The sequence below is a fragment of the Camelus ferus genome, chromosome 22 (genome assembly GCF_009834535.1).
Source record: "Camelus ferus isolate YT-003-E chromosome 22, BCGSAC_Cfer_1.0, whole genome shotgun sequence".
In the NCBI taxonomy this organism is placed as follows: domain Eukaryota; kingdom Metazoa; phylum Chordata; class Mammalia; order Artiodactyla; family Camelidae; genus Camelus; species Camelus ferus.
In genome coordinates this window covers 16,122,030-16,141,689 of record NC_045717.1, presented here as the reverse complement: position 1 = coordinate 16,141,689, position 19,660 = coordinate 16,122,030, and the positions used below count along the sequence as shown (strand labels likewise).

General features: G+C 53.4%; 2 protein-coding genes across 2 annotated transcripts; one reads left to right on the top strand and one right to left on the bottom strand.

Annotated features, from left to right (window-relative positions):
- The first annotated feature begins 273 nt into the window (after nucleotides 1-273).
- Nucleotides 274-3,190, top strand: GDF15 (growth differentiation factor 15). The gene is made up of 2 exons (XM_006186242.3): nucleotides 274-703; nucleotides 2,132-3,190. Exons 1-2 carry the CDS (start codon nucleotides 403-405, stop codon nucleotides 2,773-2,775), a joined length of 945 nt encoding a protein of 314 aa, XP_006186304.2. The 5' UTR covers nucleotides 274-402; the 3' UTR covers nucleotides 2,776-3,190.
- A 2,425-nt stretch (nucleotides 3,191-5,615) lies between these two features.
- Nucleotides 5,616-9,295, bottom strand: LRRC25 (leucine rich repeat containing 25). Its single transcript, XM_006186254.3, has 3 exons — nucleotides 9,077-9,295; nucleotides 7,768-8,576; nucleotides 5,616-6,052 (listed from the first exon to the last, which is right to left on the bottom strand). The coding sequence occupies exons 2-3, from the start codon at nucleotides 8,565-8,567 to the stop codon at nucleotides 5,914-5,916; spliced, it is 939 nt and encodes a 312-aa protein (XP_006186316.1). The 5' UTR covers nucleotides 8,568-8,576; nucleotides 9,077-9,295; the 3' UTR covers nucleotides 5,616-5,913.
- Between the last annotated feature and the right edge of the window lie 10,365 nt (nucleotides 9,296-19,660).

Genomic DNA, 19,660 nt, shown 5'->3' with positions numbered 1-19,660 from the left:
CTAAGCTGAGAGGGGAGAGATGGGACTCCCATCAGGGAAGGTCACCTCTTAAACTTCTGCTATGGTATTTAGCACATAGTAATAAATCTTTTTTGAGAAAAGTATTCTTTCCACCAGCCCACCAAGCTGGAATGCTGTCCCCATTTCACAGAAAAGGATAGTGAGGCTCAAAGAGGCTCCTGCGGCGGGGGCGTTTCCCAGCATACCTAGGAGCACCCACCCCCCCCCATCAAAAGCGCCACCCCCTGAAAAGCAGCCCAAGACCTCGCCCAGTGTGGCCCCTGGAGTGTTTACTCTGCATCCACGGGACCAGGCAGGCGGGGGCGGACAAAGTCCGAGGATTATAAAGGCCAGTCCAGCAGCGTCCGGTCAGTCCCAGCTTAGAGCTTAACTAGCACAGCCATGCCCGGGCAGCTACAGACACCACTGCACCGCTCTCCGGTGCTGCTGGTGCTGCTGATGCTGCTGATGCTGCTGATGCTCTCCTGGCTACCGTCGGGAGGCGCCCTATCTCTGGCCCAGGATCAACTCCCAGCCTTGCCGGGACCCTCTAACGTGCACTCCAGTCTGGATATCTCCAGATTCCGGGAGTTGCAGAAACGCTACGAAGATTTCCTGACCCGGCTTCGAGCGAACCAGACCTGGGAGGACTGGAACCCGGACCTCATCACCGCCCCTCAAGTCCAGATACTCACTCCAAAGCGTAAGTGAAATTTCCGAGATCCCATCCTGAGCAGCTCCCATCATCTAACCAGTGGTTTTTATTGGGGGGGGGGGGGCTGGTAATTAGATTTTTCTTTCTTTTTTTCTTTATTTATTGTAATTGAGGTACTGGGGATTGAACCCAGGACCTCACACATGCTAAGCATGCACTGTACCACTGAGCTATATCCTCCCCCCCCCCCATAACCAGTGGTTTTGAGACACAGAAGCCTAGGTCTGCCCCCGAGCCTCAGTTTCCCCATCTGTGAACAGAGCAAGAATGTCCCCCTTCCGGGCTGAGGTGGGGAGCTAGTGGCCAGGGATGCATCGCGACAAGACGAGGCTTAGCCTACGTGAGATGTTACAACATCTCCGGGGATCGCAGATGGGGAAACTAAAGCCCAGAGAATCCATCGGTTCTACTGCAGGCTCGTAGAGCCTGGAGAACCCGGAGACACGGTCGGGCGCGGGGCGTGGTCTCTGCCTTGGAAGTAAGGGAAGGGTAGTTGGGGGATTCCAGGAGGGAGGATCCAGGGGTCCGGCGGAAGTGGGGAAGGAGGCGGGGAGAGATTAGTGCGTAGAGATGGGCAGAACCTCCTTGGGCTGGTTACGAATCTGATGCAATCGCGCCAAGACACTGCCGAAGTATCAGGTGACTACTGGTGCCTTAGAAAGGGAGTGGAGTATTTTCACGCCCTTCACCGACGGTCCGGGTGGCAGAAGAGATGCAAGGAGAGCTGGGCTGCGCTAGAAACTGGGAGGGGACAGGAAAGAGCTCTTATCCCGCCCTAATGCTACTTGTGCTGTTAGACTCCAGGTAAACCTCTCGCCGTCTCTAAGCCTACTGACTGGGTCGAGAGCCCTCAAACCTCAGTCTCCCCAATCTTCCCAACATCTGTACCAACCTGGAGGTCTGAGAATTCTGGGGAGCCGCGTACTCTTCATTTCTCAGATGTAGAAACTGAGACCCAGACAATTGAACACAGTAGCCGGTTGCTGTATCCCCAGCCCTGGGCACTTAGCCTTTGATAAAAATGATTTTGACTGCCAGGAGGAGGCAGAGGCAGTGTTGAAATCTCAGTCTCCCTACAGAGCAGATATACATAATTCCTGCACGTATTTACTGAGCACCTACTGTGTGCCAGGCACAGTGATGACCAAGCAGACATAAATCCCTGCTGAACTTCTAGTAGGGGAGACAAATGATAGACAACCAAAGAAAATAGGGCCGTGTCTATTTTAGGCAGGATGGAGGGATATGTAACCAGCCATGCTGAGATTCAGGGGGAAAGAGTGAGTGGTAGAGGAAGTAGCTTGTGCAAAGGTCCTGAGGTGGGATCCAGCTTGAGGTGTTGGGGGAAATGGGCACCCCTGTGACTGGCCCACAGTAGCCCAGTGGGTGACTGGCTTTCTTCGCTCTCTCCCATAGTGCGACTTGGGCCAGGTGGCCACCTGCACCTGAGCATCCCCCGGGTCGACTTAACTGAGGGGCTCCTCGCATCCTCCCGCCTGCATCGGGCCCTTCTCCGGCTGTCCCCGACGGCGAGGAGCTCGTGGGACGTGACACGGTCACTACAGCGTCAGCTCAGCCTCGAAGGCTCCCGGGCTCCCGTAATACGCCTGCGACTATTGCCGCGTGCGGACCACTTGCTGGAGGCGTTGCCTTCTACACAGCCCCAGCTTGAGCTGCACTGGCGGTCAAGAGCCGCCAGGGGACGTCGCCACGCGAATGCGAACACCCGGGACGGTTGCCCGCTCGGGCGGGAGCGCTGCTGCCGCCTGCAGAGCCTGCGCGCTTCGGTCGAGGACCTGGGCTGGGCGGACTGGGTGGTGGCGCCGCGCGAGCTGGACGTGCGCATGTGCATCGGCGCTTGTCCGAGCCACTTCCGGTCGGCTAACACGCACGCGCAGATGCAGGCGCGCCTGCACGGCTTGAATCCTGATGCTGCACCTGCGCCGTGCTGCGTGCCGGCCAGCTACGAGCCGGTGGTGCTCATGCACCGAGACAGCGAGGGCAGCGTGTCACTCACGCCCTTCGACGACCTTGTGGCCAAGGACTGCCACTGCGTATGAGCGGCCCCGGTCCTTCACTTATGGCACGTGCGCAATGGAAGTGACTTAAGTCGTCCTTGCCTTTTTAATGGGCTCGTGGAACCTGAAGGACCCGATTTCTAACCACTGCTATCTGCCCCCTCCCGTCCAAACCGCTGTATTTATAAGTTTGTTATTTATTACTAATTTATTGGGGTGATCTTCCCCGGGCCTAGAGGGCTGGGGTGGGGTGGTCTGACAGAGTGTGCATTTATGTAAAACTCTGGTAATAAAAATGAGACTGTTTGACCTGACCCCTGTGGTGCCCAGGATGGAACTGGTAACTTTGGGAAGAGCCCTCCCTGGCCTCAATTCCCACCGGGGACATGCTATGGGGTGATGAGAACAGTTCAGGGAATGGGTGCCAGGACATTCTTGGGGATGCCAAGCAATTGGATGGTGGTCATGACGCCAGTGGGCATCATGGGGACAAGGGCAGCTGGGGACATCCCTCTCTGTCTGTCTCTGTGCTTCTCTATCTCCCTGTTCGTCTGTTTTTCTTTCTGAGACCTTTTTGGGTCTCAGTCTCTATCCATCTCCACTCATCTCTCAGTACTCCTATTTCTGTAGTTACCAGACTTTGTCTCTAACACCATCCTGCTGTCTCTCCCCACATTGGAATCACCTTTCCAAACACCAGCAGCCCAGAGTCCTGTCCCCCTGCAACCAGGCGCCCCTGACCTAGAAGTGTCCCATTAGTCCTCCTGTTTGTGGTACCTCCCTTCATGTTAATGGTGCCTCTCTCCTTTCCTATAAAAAGAGCAGGGATTAACAAGTAAGTTGTGAAGAACATTTTCACTCACATCTCCCAGGTTCTACTTTTTCCTATTTAGGAGCTTGGAATTGTTGAGGTGTACCAAGTCCAGCTCCTTCCCCACACTTGCTTGCCTGTCTACCCTGAGGAACTGTTATGAGGGTCTGGAGGACAGAGTGCCCAGCTTGAGCAGTGAGTAGGATGTATCCCCTGTGAACACCACCACCCAAAGGCGGATCTGAACAACTACAGGTGCCCCTGAATGTATTCAGGGAGTACCCACTTTGTGCCAGGCCTTGGCTGGGCACTGAGGATGCAAAGTAACACGATAGGCTGAAACCACTCCACTCAAGCTCGATCAAGTGCAGGAGACAAATGAGTACAAGATAAATGAATAAAAGATAAATTGTAAGGAAGCAGCTGGTTGTACTAAGAACTGTGCCAAGGAGTCAGCCCAGGCAATGCATTAGTGAACAGGGGCAAGGCTGATTTAGGTGGTCAGGGGAGGGGGCCTTTCTGAAGAGGTTACACCTGACCTGAGACCTGGGGGAAGACTAGGACTAAGGGAAGAGTTGGGGGACAGGTATTTGAGGCAGGAAGAACAGGAGGTGCAGAGTCCTGAGGTGGGAACAAGCTCAGAATCCAGCAGTGAAACTGTTGAAAATGGGGCCAGAGAGTTGGGTGGGGGCCAGAACCCACCAAACCCCTTGGTGCTGGTGAGGGGGGAGGATCTATTGGAAGAGTAATGAGGGGACATGAGGTTACAGGAATTGGGGAGGGATGGGATCTGATCTCTGTTGGGAGGAAGAAGACAGATGATTGGGGGCAGGATTGGGGGCTTGAGCAGTGTCTTGGGCAGAGATACAGGGGTACAAGGAAACCAAAGACCCTCATAGGTTACCTTTTCCACCCAGGTCACTCCCCCAAGTATTGGAGAACCCAAGAGGGCCTCAAAATTAAACTCAACACCAGGATCACCCAAAACTAGCAGAAGTCATACTGAGTCTCTCCCCAAACATCAGCCATTGCATTTGCTAGTCCCTCCTGCCCATGGCCCTTTTCATGCCTCCACACTTGGTCCCCCTGCCCAGTATGCCTTGTCCTCTCTACTTCTCAAACACCTATGCATCCTTCAAAACCCACTCCAGATTCCCCTCTTACAGCATTTTTCAAACTCCTGCATTCATTCATCGCCCTCTGGCAGACCTAGCTCCATCCTTCCATCTGGCCCAGGCTTGACCTCTTGGGCCTGGTCGGGTCTGTGTCCAGTTCTGTCTCCCCTGGATTGGGGTCTTGGCAGGAGCTGGGCTGAGACCAGCTGAGGTATGAACTTAAACAAACTCTTGAAAAACACTGAGCTCTGGGAGTGGTTAACTCTACCTGAGGAGGTACCACAGAAGGCCATTGGCATTGCACCTGGATTTTGAAGAATGAGTTAAGGTATCCCAGCATATAAGAGCCAAAACAGCCTTAGAGACCAATTATAATCACCCCTAGGTGATCTATTTTATAGATGGGGGGATCTGAGGCTCAGAGAGTTAATGGTAGAATCAAGATTTGGACCCGACCCATGCCTTCTGATGCCCAGGCCAGAGTTCTGCCTCTGTATTAAGATGTTTGAGTTGAAAAATGTGGGGAAAAGAACGGCATTCTGGGCCTAAAAAAATGGTATGGGTAAATGACATGAAAAAATGAAAGCTTCAGGAAGGAAGTGGGCTGGATGGGGAGAAGGTCCAGACCAGAAGGGCAGAAGGAGGGGGGAGAGGACAGTGAGGGTGGCAGGTCTGGATCACGCAGGTCCCAACCACCAGGCTGAAGATTTGGGGGCAGTGGGGAGCCATGGAAGGTGTGTGAGCAGGGGAGGGAAACAGTCCCATTCATGAGCTATAAACATCCCTCTGAGGCTGGTGTGGGCTGCTTTGGGGGGCAGAGTCTGGATACCAGGCACTTGAGAAGGGGGCCTGGGAGGGGCAGAGGAGAGACTGGGGCTTGAGAGCAATCTGGGAGTCTCAGAGCTCTTGTCTTGGGAGCTCAGATATCCCCGCCCTGAGGAGCCCACTCACCAGCAGCCTTGTCAACCTTGCAGCATTTATTGAGTACCACCTGCATACCAACAGGAGGGTGATGACAGAGTTCACACATTGACCCTCCTGTCCCCGTGTTGGGGTCTCTCCTCCACCCCCTCTAGCCTCCAAGGGGCCTGAAGAGCAGAGTGGGCTAGGGAGGGGGCTGTAGAGCCTCTTTGGGGTCTCAAGGATGATCCTTCCCTGGCCCCATTCCTCAGATGGAAGACTGAGGCCAGGGAAGAGCCAGAATGCCCCAAGTCACCCAGAAGGGGGCAGGCTGGAGTTTGAGATGATGAAGGCTCAGCACCCAGGGATCACATACTCCTCTTCGTCCAGCGGGGCCTGGCCCAGTGACTGCAGGTTGCAGTAGACAGGCTGGGAGTCCTGGTGGAGGCTCTCATAGTTCATGTAGAAGTCGCTGTCCTCTGAAGGGTGAGCCCTGTGGGGACAGACAGATGGGAGGGAAGGTAGGACTCAGGGAGCTTGCATGTCAGCTTTGAGAGGCAAAGGAAGGTCAGGGCAGCTGAGGCAACTCTTGATATTTACATAGAAAACTGAGGCTCAGGACAGTGTTCTCTCAGCCTGGCCCAACTTTTTCTGAGGAAAGCAAGGAGGGGCAGTGATTCAGAGAAGATTCTGTGGATTCAGCATTGTTAACGCTCTGGTCCAAAGACCTTGAGTCATTGGAAGTTTTTTTCCTTCCTTAAAGTTGAAGATGGTTGCCCATATTTTACATTAAAATCTAGACTTCGGTTCTCTCTTGAAAAACTGAAGGCTCTAATCACACCAGCCACATGGATACCAGTGGCTGGAGCCGAGCCAGTGCCTCTTCAGATGGGAAGTGTTTTCACCAGGTCCCCTGAAGCAACTAACTTTGTGGCCTCGATACAAAAATAAATCTGAGTCTCAGTTTCCACATCCATAGAATTGGTCAGGGAGGAGGTAGCTTCTTAGGTATGTCTTGCTATGGTGGACAAGACCCCCAGAGAAGAATTTTCCTGCCTCCAGAACAGCCTAACCCTATGCCTGGCTCCTCTTGTAATAAAGGCCCCTTTGGGCAAGCTATGTCTGTCAGTAATTTACACTTTAGTATGAATCATTCCAAACATATAAATGGTTGTATGGGGATGGAAGTCAGCATTTGTTTCTTGCCTCTGCTTCTGACCCTGGGCAAGTCATTCCCCTACCTCCCAGAATCTCCATTTCTGCAACTGTAAAATGTAGGAGGGAACTGACACATCCAATTCTAAACAATGGTTTTAGAGATTAGTCCTGGAGATCTTGGTGACAGCAAGGCAGAGGCGAGCATCAGAACACAAGCTGCCTTAGGGAGTTTGGTGCCTTCAACTCCCTACCGCAGACTACTTCTGCTTTTGAGCCATATTTGCATCTGCTTTGCATATGTTCTCATTTCTCACCAACAGCCTCCCAGAGGCCTCTCTGCCTTGTGGATTCTGCTGCCCAAACTCAGCCATGACCCTCTTCCCTTCCTGCTTGGATTCCCCCCAGCCCTCTCCAACCTCAGTTCTGCAATCTTGCCTTCTCAAAACACATCCACAGCAGATTCTCTGTTCTCTCCCACCTTCAGGCCTTTGCCCCTGCTTGTGCCTCTCCCTGAAATTCTCTCCACTCCCTCATCCAACCTGGAAAAGCTGAACCTATCTATCTAAGCCCAGCCAATTCTGGAGGTGTCGGGGCTTTGTAGGGGTAGAGGGACACAGGTGGCTTTCTTAGCATCTCCTGTGTGTCAGAGGGAGATGGGGGTGCTGTCCCATTTTACAAGACAGAAACAGGGATTCAGAGACAGCCCTGGATGACATGAGACCTAAGCCCAGGCCACTGACTGCCACTGCAGAGCCCCCACTCTGCCTTGAACACTTGCCTCCTCTCTCCCCATGCTTAGCAGCCAGAAACTGGGTTTGCAGGTCACGAAGGGGGAAGCTTATTTCACATACAGGAACTCACTTAATTCTTAGCCCAATTGCATAAGGTGGAGAGCTGTTATTAGCTCCATTTTACAGATGAGGAAACTGAGGCCCAGAGAGATGAAACTATTTGCCCAAGATCACACAGTATGTAAGAGGCAGTGCTGGGAAATTGAACCCTGATCATCAGCTCAAGAGTCTTGTAGGTAGATGTGTGTTTGTCACTCACCTGGGTTCGGCCCACTGGTGCCCAGCAGCTGGCTGGCCCACGAACATGTTCTCATAGTCAGGTGTGGAAGGTTGGGGCAGGGTGGCCTTTGGGGGCTTCTGGCTGAGGCTCCGGCTACTGTACCTCGGCTGCCAGCCAGAGCCAGACCTGGGAACATCCTGCGCAGTCCATGTTTTGCTCAGTCCCCAGCTACCATCCACCCAATGGCCACAGCGTCTCCAGGCCAGCACTGGGCCAGTAACGGCAAGCAGGAGGAGCAGGCTTCCACTGGCCGCCAGAGCTCCTATGGCCATTGTGGACAGGCCAGAGGCACAGCCCACCTCCAAGAAGGCAGAGAGGTTGTGCCAGCCTCCGGTAGCCATATCCAGGCACTGCAGAGGCAACTGGTCAGAGCAATTGTCCCGCCGGACCTCATGCCAGGGTAATAGGCCACAGCTGCAGTCAGCCTTCAGGTCAAGGTTACAGCGTTCAGCCAGCGCCCTGTCCACGGGGTCCAGTTGGTTGTTTGTCACATCCAGGACCTGCAGCTCCCCCAGGAGGGTGAAGAAGAGCGGTGGGAGCTTTTTAAGGTGGTTGTCAGACAGGTCCAGGAGGAGCACGCTGCTGGCCTGTAGAGACTGGTTCTGGGGCAGCTGCCTCAGGTTTTGGCCGCTGAAGTTCAGGCACGTGTCTGTGAACTCCCTGGTCCAGTCCACGTCCCCCGATGACACGTTGCACGACAACCCCTGGCTGCCTGGATTGTGCAGCAGCAGCAGCAGCAGCAGCAGCAACAAGAGCACCCACATCAGGGCACCCCCCATTCAAGCCACCTAGGGAAAGACACCAGAATCCAGGCCTTGACCTCAGCCTGTGGTCAACCTCCCACTCACCACCTCTGTTTATTTTTTTTTTATAGCTCAGAGCAGGTCAGGCCACTTCTGAAATGTTAAAACCTAGCCCTTCGCTGGTCACTCCTCTTTGGTTGGCTCTGGTCCCCGGCCTCAGTCTCCCCTTCTTCCTAAGAGTACCTAACCCCGGCGCCTCACGATCTTGGAAGAAGAGGCGATCCAGTTAGCCCCTTCCCCTTCTCTCAGATGAGCCCCTTCAGATGTTTCCCCAAACACTTCGGGAGCCCTCACGGGCCAAGACGGGCGGTTGCAAATGAGCGGTTGTCCCGGTAACGGCCCAGCCCCATGGCCTTTCTCCCAAAATTGCAAATTGTGAGTGTCTGGGAGGCTTGGGCTGGGATGGGGGTGGGGGCTGCTGAAAGGGCCTCCAGTTCTGGTTTGAGGCCCCTGCACAGACCCAGGTTCTAGGGCCTCGGTCCTACCTTCTTGGTCCCGCTGCCACGCCTTTGCCTTGGCGGTGCTGGAAGCCTCCAGGGCAGAGAGGCTGCGTCGTGGCTCTCTTGGACTCTGGGACCAGAGCGTCGGACCCTCTGCGGATCCGGATCCGTATCCGCTGTCGTCCCTGGCGCTTCTCAAGCTCGGCACCCAGCGACTCAGAGGGAAGAGGAACTGGTGCCCTGGTGGAGTAGAGGGGAAGAATGAAGAAGACACAGAGAGCCGCCCCACACAAAGGCCTCAAGGACCAGGAGTCTCACGGGAGGGGGAGGGGCAGCCCGCTTCCTTCTTGCTGGAACCCACTGACCACATGTCCCCCATTAATACCCCAATTAACTGCTAACTCATCAACTCACTTCCTGGTCTCAGCTCAGTTGACTCCCAACCTATGCACTCATCTATTCATTTGACAAACATCATTCATGCTGAGCCCTCAAGAGGTTTCAGCTCTGGCCAGTTTCTCCAGAAGCACTCAGTCTTGGGAGAAGACAGAGCAAGGGACAGGCTGCTGGAAGGCTTCCTGGAGAAGAAGGCATTAGAATTGGGGCTTCAACATCTGAGTAGAAGTTTGCCAAGAATTTCTAAAACCTGCCTTTCTAAGCTTCTAGCCTCCGCCAAAAATTCAGAGCTCTCCTCATGTCCAGTCATGCCTCCATGCTGCAGGGGGAGGTGAGGCGGGTTTCCTAGGGGAGGGGACGCTGAGTCTGGGGCTTGGAGGATGAGCTGACATGGTGGGCAGAAATGAATGCCTTGCAGATTCCAGGCAGGAGTCATAGCAGGAGCAAAGGTCCTGCAGCTTGAGAAAGCCTGGCTGGCCGGGACTGCATGGTTAGGAGTGGAATGGCTGGAGTGAAGAGGTTAAGCAGAGGAACTGAACTGGTAGCATGGGCAGGGGACAGGCGACACAGGCCCTGGAAACCAGGCTGAGGAGTAGGGCTTTATTCCCAGGGCCAAGGCAGGTGAGTGAGCAGAGGCAGGCCACTGGGTCAAAAGATCTCTCTGGAGTGAGCCTGGGGTCTGGAGATGGGCAACTCTGTGAGGTGCCTGAAGTCCCAGAGGGAGAGGGGGGCCTGAGTCAGATCCCCGAGAGATAGTGAGATAGAGGAGGGAAGGTGGGGTGGGAAGGGTCTCAGCCTCACTGTGTCCTGGCATCCGACAGACTAGCTTCAAATTTTTTCCAGTCCCTGGCTCACTGTCTGACTTTAACTGCTCTGAGCCTCAGTTTTCACATCTGTAAAATGAGATAAATGTTAAGAGCCTTCTCCTGGACTCTGGGAGGTTAGAATCTATTCCCTCATGCTTTCCCCTCTCCTCAAACTCTGCCTCTTTCTAGTTCCAAACTCAGAGGGATGGTTAAAGGTTTTGAACAAAGACTTTGAGGAAGGGCTGCAAATTGTTCTTCAATAACCCAAAGATACTCACTCCTAGTAAGAAAACAGCAAATTACAACAACTCAGAGATACTGTTTGGTTCCACCTATCAGATTGGCAGAAATTCAAAAGTGTGATAACACTCAGTGCTGGCCAGGCTGTGGGGAAACAGGCAACCCCACTCATTGTGGGGGGAGCATCTGTAGCTCAGCCCGATGGTAGGCACACTGTCAGGGGAATTAGGAACGCAAGTGCTCCCTGATCCAGCGTCCCACTACTGGGACCCTCTTGAATATTTGCATGTTTACAAAATGACAGGGGCAGGAAGTGATGAGTAGATAAACTAACTGTAGTTTATCCATACAATGCATATCATTCAGCCCTTAAAAATGAATGAAGCTCTGATAAATGCTACCTCGTGGATGAACCTTGACAACATCATGCTGAGTGAATAAAGCCAGACACAAAAGACCACAGAGTGTACGATTTCACTGATATGAAATGTTCAGAACAGGCAAATCCACAGAGACAGTATGTTAGTGGTCATCAGGGGCTGAGGGTGGGTGCAGAATGACTGCTCATAGGGAAGGGGTTTGGGGTGACCATCATTTGGGGTGATGGAAATGTTCTGGAACTAGATAGGGTGATGGCTGCACAACACTAAGAATGTACTAAAACTTACTGAATTTTCACTTTAAAATGGCTAAGATAGTCAATTTTATGTTAAGTATACTTGGCATACTCACACACAAAAGTCAGAGAGCTACAGAATGGTTTGTCGCAGCATTGTTTGCTTTAAGAAAAAAATTGGAAACCACCTAAGGGATTGATTAGATCAGTCACAGTTCATCTTGCCTGGGAGGTGCCACAGAATCATGCAAATGAAATTACAGATCTCTATGAAAAAATAAGGAAAGGCTCATTTATTTCCTCCACAAACCTTTATTAAGCTCCTATGTGTGCCAGGCAATGGTGGTCTAAGAGCTGCAGACACAGCCAGGAACAAAACACAAATTCCCAGTTCCCGTGGAGTTCTGGTAGCAATCCGGGAGACGGGCAACATGCAGAATCTATCAGGAAACTAGGTAACAGGTGGAAGGGAAAATAAAAGTCGGGAAGCATGCAGGGAGGGTGGCAACTTTTTAATGGGTTTGATCAAGTGGGCCCTTATTGCAAAGAAGAAGGGGCTTATTGAGTAAGGAGGTGGGGGAAAGGCATTCAGGGGGTGGGACAGCTGGTGCAAAGGCCCTGAGGTGAGAGCAGGCCTGAGAGCAGATGTCTCCAAACTGGAGGAAAAAAAAAAAAGCTTCCTGTAACTGAAACTGTCAATGAAACAGGAAAAACAAATACCCCGGGGTTAGGGTTAGCTCTTAGTGGTAGATGGATGGGAGGGAGAACTTCCCCATATATGTTTTTCTATTTTTTTCCTTTAGAATCCTATCATGTCAGCTGAATTGCAAATCCCAGTCAACACAGTCAATGGAAACACTGAAATCAGCCAAGAAGAGGGGCACGATATAGCTCAGTGGTAGAGTGCATGCTTAGCATGCATGAGGTGCTGGGTTCAATCCCCAGTACCTCCATTAAAATAAATAAATAAACCTCTTTATCTGCCCCCTTAAAAAAAAAAAAAGTTAAAAAAAAAATCAACCAAGAAGCACACACAAGAACTCAGGCTTTTAGGACAAGAGGAACAGAGGGGTGCCCTGGGTGTGGGTGGATTCCAGCACTGAGGCCTCTTAGAATAGGAGGAAATGAGGAAATGAAGTGAAGAAAATGAGGAATTAAAGTGTCAGGCGCTCAGGCTGGGGTGGGAGGGGTGGGGTCTGGCAGGCTTGGGACCTGAGACCGTGGGTTTTGGAGGTGGGTCTGGGGGGGACCTAGGGTCTGGGCCTTCCTGTGCAGCTGGCACAGGTCACCGCCAGGCTGTGGGAAGAAAGGTGAAGAAAGGTAGCTCCTGGGTCTGCTGCCTTCCCCTCACTCCCCAGCTGAGAGGAGCCAGAAGCTTCTGGAGGGCACACATTCATACTTCCTCTCCTGCCCACTTGATATACACTGAGCCTCGGCCTGAGACAGGCCCAAGTCTCAGGCAAGGCCAGCCTGTCAGCACCAAGACCTCTGGAGAGCCTCAGAGACACCTAGAGATCTTCAGAAACTCCTAGAGATGCCCAGAAAAACCCAGAGATTCCCAAGACCCCAGAGATACCCACAAAACTTTAGAAATACTTAGAGTCCTTCAGGAACTCCCAGAGATACCCAGAAACCCTCAGAGACACCCAGAGACCATCAGAGATACTTTGAGACCTTCAGAAACCCCCAGAGATACCCAGAAAAACTCAAACATCCCCAAGACCCCAGAGATACCTAGAAAAATTCAGAGATCCCCCCCAAAGACAAAGACAGAGATGCACAGAGTTCCCTCTGACTCAGTAACCTCTGACCTCTCCCTGTACCCATCCTGGCCTGAGTGATGCCTTAGCCTGCCCCCAGGAGCCCCTAGTCTGGGGAGATGGAGCAGAGCCAAGGGTTTGCCCTCCCCCTCATCCCCCTCCAGTCCTGTCCCGGGGCTGCCACACTTCTCCGGAATCTGCCCCCTCTCTCTACCTCTGAGCCTCCCCAGGGCCAGGCCTCCAAATCTCTGGCCCCAGCCTTTTCCTGCCATTCCTATCTCCGTGTGACAGCCTTCAAACAACTGACACCCCCAACCCCTAGCCTGAGTCTCACTACTCTTAGAGTCCAGTCTTACCCCGGGAGGGTGGAGGGCAGGGTGCTAGGCAGCCCGACACAGCAGCAGAGGCCGATCCCAGGGCCTGGGGATCCTGAGACCTCTGAGAGGTTCTGGAGCTGGTAGGTGGGGACCAGAGACATGTGTGATGCCTGAGGGTCAGGCTCAGGTGGCCAAGCTGACTTAGGCGCAAACCCGGAACACGAGCAGACTCGGGTGACTGCAGACCTCCAGGCATTAATTCTGCAAACAGTGACTGAGGTCCACCGAGCCACTTCATTGCTGTGTGACCTGGGGCCAGTACCTTAAACTCTCTCTGTCTCAGCTTCCTCCTTTATAAAATGAGGACAGTAAAAACCACTGTGCAAAGTGGCTGTGAAGGGCTGGGAGACAAACATGAATGTGAGCATGTGTCTGGTGTTGGGAACCTGTGTGACCAATACACCAGCTGAGTGTCCCAAGGCAAAGGACGGGTAGATGGTCCATCCCGCACAAAAATCGAATTCAGAAGGTAAAGCTTGAGTTTTAATGAAATGAAAAGACCTCATTTGTGGTCAAACGGCTTTGTTGATCACAGTATAGTAAAATTCTAGAAGACACTGAATGCCTTTGGGACGGGGATGGACAAACAAAATTTGGCACTGAGGCAGCTGTGGTCGTCACGCTCCACCTGCCAGATCTGCATTAATTTGCTGAGGCTGCTCTGGTCATGGGAGGCCATGTTGCTGGTCGAGACAGCTCTCCTGGGAGCAGCCCCGACCACAGACGGAAGGAGAGTTGATTAGAAACACCTCAGCTCCCTCCTGCCTCAGACAGAACATGCTCCACGCTTGCTCCCTGAGGGACCCCTGGGAACCCAGCCCAGTGAAGCCTGCCAGTTGGTGCCCCCCGCAGGCCTCCGTCTCTCTCCTCACCCGGACCAAGGCTTTCTTCCAAATAACTATGCTCTTGAAGACCGGTCTCCGGGTCTACTTTTAGGGGACTCGAAATTCAGATAGGTAGAGGAATATAAGGGAATACTAACAGTTAGATTTTTTAAATATTTTAAGTAATTATAAATAGCAGTGAGGGGAGGGTATAGCTCAGTGGTACAGGCAGGCTTAGCATGCCCAGCATGCCGGAGGTCCTGGGTTCAATCCCCAGTACCTCCTTTAAAAACAAACAAGTAAATAAACCTAAATTATCTCCCCTACCAAAAAAAAAAAAAAATCTAAAAAGAAAAAATAAGAACTAGGCTCTTCAAACAAAAACAAAACTAAATAAAAAAGAAAAGAAAAAAGAAACAAAAAAGAAAAAACCAGTGGCCAAGCACTGGCTATTTAAGTAGCATTAAGTGATGTCATCTTCACCATAGCTCCTTGAGGTAAGAACTGTCATTATCCCCCATTTTACACACGAGGAAACTGAGGCATGGTGTGCCCAAGGCTCTACAGCAACAAAGGGTCAGCCTTGAACCCGTGTGGTTGACCTTTAGGCTACACTTGCTCAGACAAGATGCATTTGCCTGCATCTACCTGGAAGGGTGGGTGTGCAAAGCCGTTGCATGGCCCACAATGACTGTCTGTCGCTTCCAGATGCGTGAGTTTAGACTTGACTTCGTAATAGTGACTGCCTGGGGGTGGTGGCTGAGAAGGTTATTTAGTTTTATTTGCTAGGTTTATTTATTTTAAATTTTTGGTCAGATTTCATTCGTTCCAAAAATACTTACTGAGCACCTACTGGATGCAGCAAAACTCCCGCCCTTAGAGAGCTGACATTCCAAGGGGGGAGATGCGATGACTTATAAATTATCACATTTTTTAAAGGAGGTTAGGAAATAATTGTGCTAGGGCAGAAAAGTTAAACAGATTTCTGGGGACTTGGGGGAAAAGACAGGGCGGTTTGCAGTTTGGGGAAAGGTTAGTCCAAGAAGGTCTCTCAAAGGAAGAAAAAGACAAAAAAGGGAAAACATGTGCAGGTAAGAGAGCAAAGTGAGAACGAGTTTTTTGGGGAGAGGAGTGGGAAAGCTGGGTGATTTTTTTCTGTATTTTTCTTCTTTTTGCCATTAAATAATTCAGTACATAAATACGTAAACATATATTTGGAAGCCTACTTGAGGGTGTGGATAAGATCAAGAGAGGTGGACTAGATTCCAAGCCTGAAACTTGGGGTCTCAAGAGCCACTCCAAAGGGGCGCTAAGGAGGGGTCGGCTAGGACTCTCAGCAGTTGGACTTGCAAGTCTCTGCTGTCCTCGTGTGGCCATGCTCGGAATTGCATGTACTGGTGGCTTGGCAGAGGCAGAAAATTGGTCCTTCTCTCTTCTGATCCCTAGACTCCACCTGGGCCACACCGGGTGGGTGTGAGGAAGTCATGACTGTCTGTGTCGCCCTCAGGCTGGGACCCCTGAGGGCACTAGAGGCCTCACACCCCATCCCAGAGGAGACATTGGTCTTTTTTTTAAAAACATTTTTAATTGAGTTATAGTCATTCTACAATATTGTGTCAAATTCCAGTGTAGTGCACAATTTTTCAGTTATGCATGAACATATTATACATTCATTGTCACATTCTCTTTCGCTGTGAGCTACCACAAGATACTGTATATATTTCCCTGTGCTACAGAGGACAATCTTGTTTATCCATTCTACATTTTGAGACATTGGTCATTTTTAACTCATTCATTCAGCAACAGGTAAAATTTATTAAGCCCCTACCGTGTGTCAGACTTGTTCTGAATACTAAGGACACAGCACTGAACAAAATATTCGAATTCCCTATTCTCATAGAACTCATGGATTACTGGAGACATGGGAAATCAACGTGCAAAAACAAGATTTTAGGGAAAATCCAACAGTGCAATGTGACCCAGATGGTTGGAGAGTCTCTCCGAGGGAAGAAAAGACTCCTCCCCTTGTGCCGCCCCGGGAGCTTAAGGCCTTAGGTTGCCATGGAAACTCCTTCCTCCAACACAAGAAGAGAGGTAGAGCTCCAGAGAGAGGTGAGGGAGGGGCGTTGCCAGCACACCCCAACGGGGGACCCTGTGCCCCAACTCTCGGGGCAAGTAGCTTCCCCAGCTCTGAGCCTGTTTTACCTGCAGAACTTTATCTGCAGCTGCTGTAGGCTTCTCCCTCCGCCATCTCTTCCTTCCCTACTCTTGAGGTTTCCACAAAATGCCTCCAATTTCCCAGAGTGAGTATCCCAGACACAGAGAGGGAGCTGGGGGCATTCCACTGGACGGGATGCGGCTTCTGGATCGCCCATGTGACCCCGTAGGTGCTTCTCTGAGCCTCAGTTTCCCCCTTCTGTAACATGAGGAGAAGAAAGGCTACCTCTCTCATGAGGCTGATGGGAGGTTTTTAAGAGCTGATCAGAGCTGGGTGCACTAAGCTCTAATTATTAGCTTGACTCAGGAGTTCAAGTACAGGGTGGCAGGGCCAGGGTTTTGATTTGTGGGTTGTGGCGCCACGGAAGGTGCTGGAAGCGGTGAGTGTCAGGAGCTTTGTGGAGCACGGCGAGGGGTGTGGGGGGCGGCGGCGAGTGTGTGTGTGTGTGTGTGTGTGTGTGTGTGTGTGTGTGTGTGTTCCGGGGGCTGTAGGTCCTCCACCCAGTGTGTGTGTGGGCGAGGGTGTGTGTGTGTTTGTCTTTTCCGGGGGCTGTAGGTCCTCCACCCAGTCTTCCGGCGTCCCTTCTCTCGCCTGGAGTTCATCAAGACTCTGAGAGCCTGGGGGCTGAGGTTCAATAAGCCCCCGCCCCCGCTCAGGGCCTGAGAGCTGGACCGGCACAGCCAGGGTTCAAACCCAGGCCCCGGTCCTCCATCTGGGAAATTAGTTCCGCCGCCAGGTGATTGGTCTTGCGGTATAGTCCCCATTTCGCAAACCTGCGACTCCAAGAGGTTGCTGGCTCTCCAAGAAGTCCAGCCGATCCGAATGGCCCTCCCCGCTCCCCCCACCCCCCGCTCCTTCATCCCTCCAGGGGTTCTTGCTCCTCCCACCAAGTCTAGGCTGGAACCTCCACCCGTACCCCAGCCTGCCCCGGTGCTCACCAGCTGCTGTGGCTTCTTCCCTCCCGGTGTTGTTTGGGTTTTAATTTTTGTGTTGCAGTTAGAAAATTACCCATAATTACAGCTTCTAAGAGGCAATGTCTCAAGGCGCAGACCCTGCTCCCAGCTGTGGCCGCCTCCCACGCAGTGCTAGGGAGGGGCTGCCGGGGTCTCCCGCCTGGATCCAGGCCCCTCCCAAAGTCCCCACCCCTTAATGGAGGGACTCAAGTAACATATTCATGGACACCCCCACCTTTGTGTCTGCCGGGAGGGAGGATCTAAAGGGAGGCCGACGCTGCCAACAGATTACTTGAGGCACTATTTTATCGTAACAGTGTCAAGTCCAACCAAGGCTAGTGCAGAACCAGTAATCTGGCAGAGATGGCCAGGGAAGGCGAGGAGGCAGCGGGAGGGAGATATGGAGGAGAAGAAAGGGGGGGGGGGCGGAGGAGGAAAGGGAGGGAGAGGAGGAGAAAGAGATGGTGGGTGGGGGAGAAGAACGAAGACTGCAGCCAAAGGCCGAAGAGCCAGACTAGGCCAGACCAGGAACCAGAGAAAGAGCGCTCCAGGCTGCAGGAACATACAGTGCAAAGGCCGGGAGGTGGGCCTGTGAAGGATGGACCTGAAGAATGCAAGGACTGGAAGAGGCATCAGTGAGGGGAGGGATGGCCCCTCCTCCAGGTGGGCCGCATGCCCGACCAGGAGAGCGGTCTTCGGGCTCCCGCAGGCACGGACTCCAACCCCGCGGGGCTTGGGTTTGCTGGCGTCGGTGGCTGCAGTCCCCGCGCAGCCACACGGGGGCGACCGGGAGCCAGCAAAGGGGCCTCAGGTCTATGGTCCAGTCTCGAGCCTGAGCTCTCCTCGACGGCCCACTCCGTCTCTTAAACCAATTCCCGGGCCTGCCCTGTCCCAGGACCCCTGTCTACCTGGCCCTCTTCCCAGGTCAAGCTCCCTGCCTCCTCCACGCCATCCCGATCTACCCGATAGCCCTATGGAGCTTCTTAAAATTCGAATGCAGATCCTGCCCCTCGCAGCTACACACCCTCCCGTTGCTCCCTATTCCTTTCAAAACAAATCCCAACCTGTCTCTGCCGGGAGTGGCCCGGCCCCTCTGCTCCAATCACATGGCCCTCTTCTCTCTGCCTCCAATACCTTCACCGTGTGCCCACCTTAGAGCCTTTGCACGCGCCTTGACTGCAATCTGAACATTTTTTTTCCAGATCTTTTGGATCCACCTCCTCCCCTTCTTAAAAAAAAAAAAAAATTCCTTTCCCCTCATGCTCCTCCCTCGCATGGGTGGCGGGGAAGGGGGCCCTTCTATGGTTCTGCTATTGCAGGGCGTGCGCCCTGGTTGGATGTGCGCGGGGCTCAGCTTCCCGGACGCCGTGTGGGGCCCAGAGCTCGCTTTTCTCGGACTTTTCCGCTGGCGCCCAGGCTGTGTTTTGAAGATCCGTCCCGGTTACCATGAGAACCGCGCTGGTCGCCCCCGCCGCCTCGCCTCCTGCTTGGCAGCTCGTGGGACCGCGGGCGCCTCCGCCTCCCTCCCTCCCTCCCTCCCACCCTTCCTTCCTCCCTCTCTCTCCCTCCCTCCCCCGCCTTCCAACCCAGCGGTCGCCCAGTTCTCTTCACCAGGGACACCCCCCCCCCGCTAGCACGTGGCACTCCCTGAAACTGTCCTACTGACTCGTCAGCTTTTGACCGTCCGCCTTCCTCGTCAGACCCTTAGCTCCACAAGCAATAGCAACGTGACCTGGCTGGGGCCACAGGGCCGGCACACAGCAGGAGCTCAATAAATGTTTGTGGGTAGAATGAAGACACATCGACTCAAGGAACCGCGGTTCAGAAAGGGCGAGGGACCTGCCCAGGGCACACAGAATCCTGGGGAGCCACAGAGCATTAGGCAATAAATGGGGCACCTGGGGTGATGGGGAGAGCGTCCGTGGGACCCGGGAGTCACAGCAGTCACCAGTATACTGTGTGACTTGGGTGAGTCACACCCTCTCTGTGCTGGGCTGGGAGTAGGTGCTGGAGAACGGTGATGGGAACGGGTATTACAATGAGGGTGTCCTTGACGCCCACGCACCGGTTGCCCCTAGGGCATTGAGCAGTCGCCTGCTAGACGCCCGACATTAGCCGGCCGGCCACGCCCCCATTTGCGCGCAGCGAGGGCCCCTCCTCCGCGCGGGCCGGGGCCCCGGGAGGCCTGAGGGAGAGGAAGCTGGGGGAGGGGGTGGCCGGCTGGACAGGAAGTGGGAAGGGCTGGCGTTCCCCTCCAACCCCCGGCCCGGGCCCCTCGGGATGGGGGCGGGGCTGGGGCCGCTTGGCCCTTCCCTTCCTCTTCGCCTGTCTGGAACCCCAGCGGTTCGCGACTTCCCGCCCGTCAGAAGGCTGCGGGGGGGAGGGTATTGGGAGGACTTCTAAGAGGAAAGCATGATGGGGGGGTCGGCGGGCAGCGGG

Excerpts from the sequence above, each read along its gene's own strand:
- GDF15 (XM_006186242.3), top strand. The coding sequence starts at position 403 with ATGCCCGGGCAGCTACAGACACCACTGCACCGCTCTCCGGTGCTGCTG. Across the intron at positions 704-2,131 it reads CCAGATACTCACTCCAAAGC|TGCGACTTGGGCCAGGTGGC; the intron begins GTAAGTGAAATT and ends TCTCTCCCATAG.
- LRRC25 (XM_006186254.3), bottom strand. The coding sequence starts at position 8,567 with ATGGGGGGTGCCCTGATGTGGGTGCTCTTGTTGCTGCTGCTGCTGCTG. Across the intron at positions 6,053-7,767 it reads CACCAGTGGGCCGAACCCAG|GGCTCACCCTTCAGAGGACA; the intron begins GTGAGTGACAAA and ends CTGTCCCCACAG.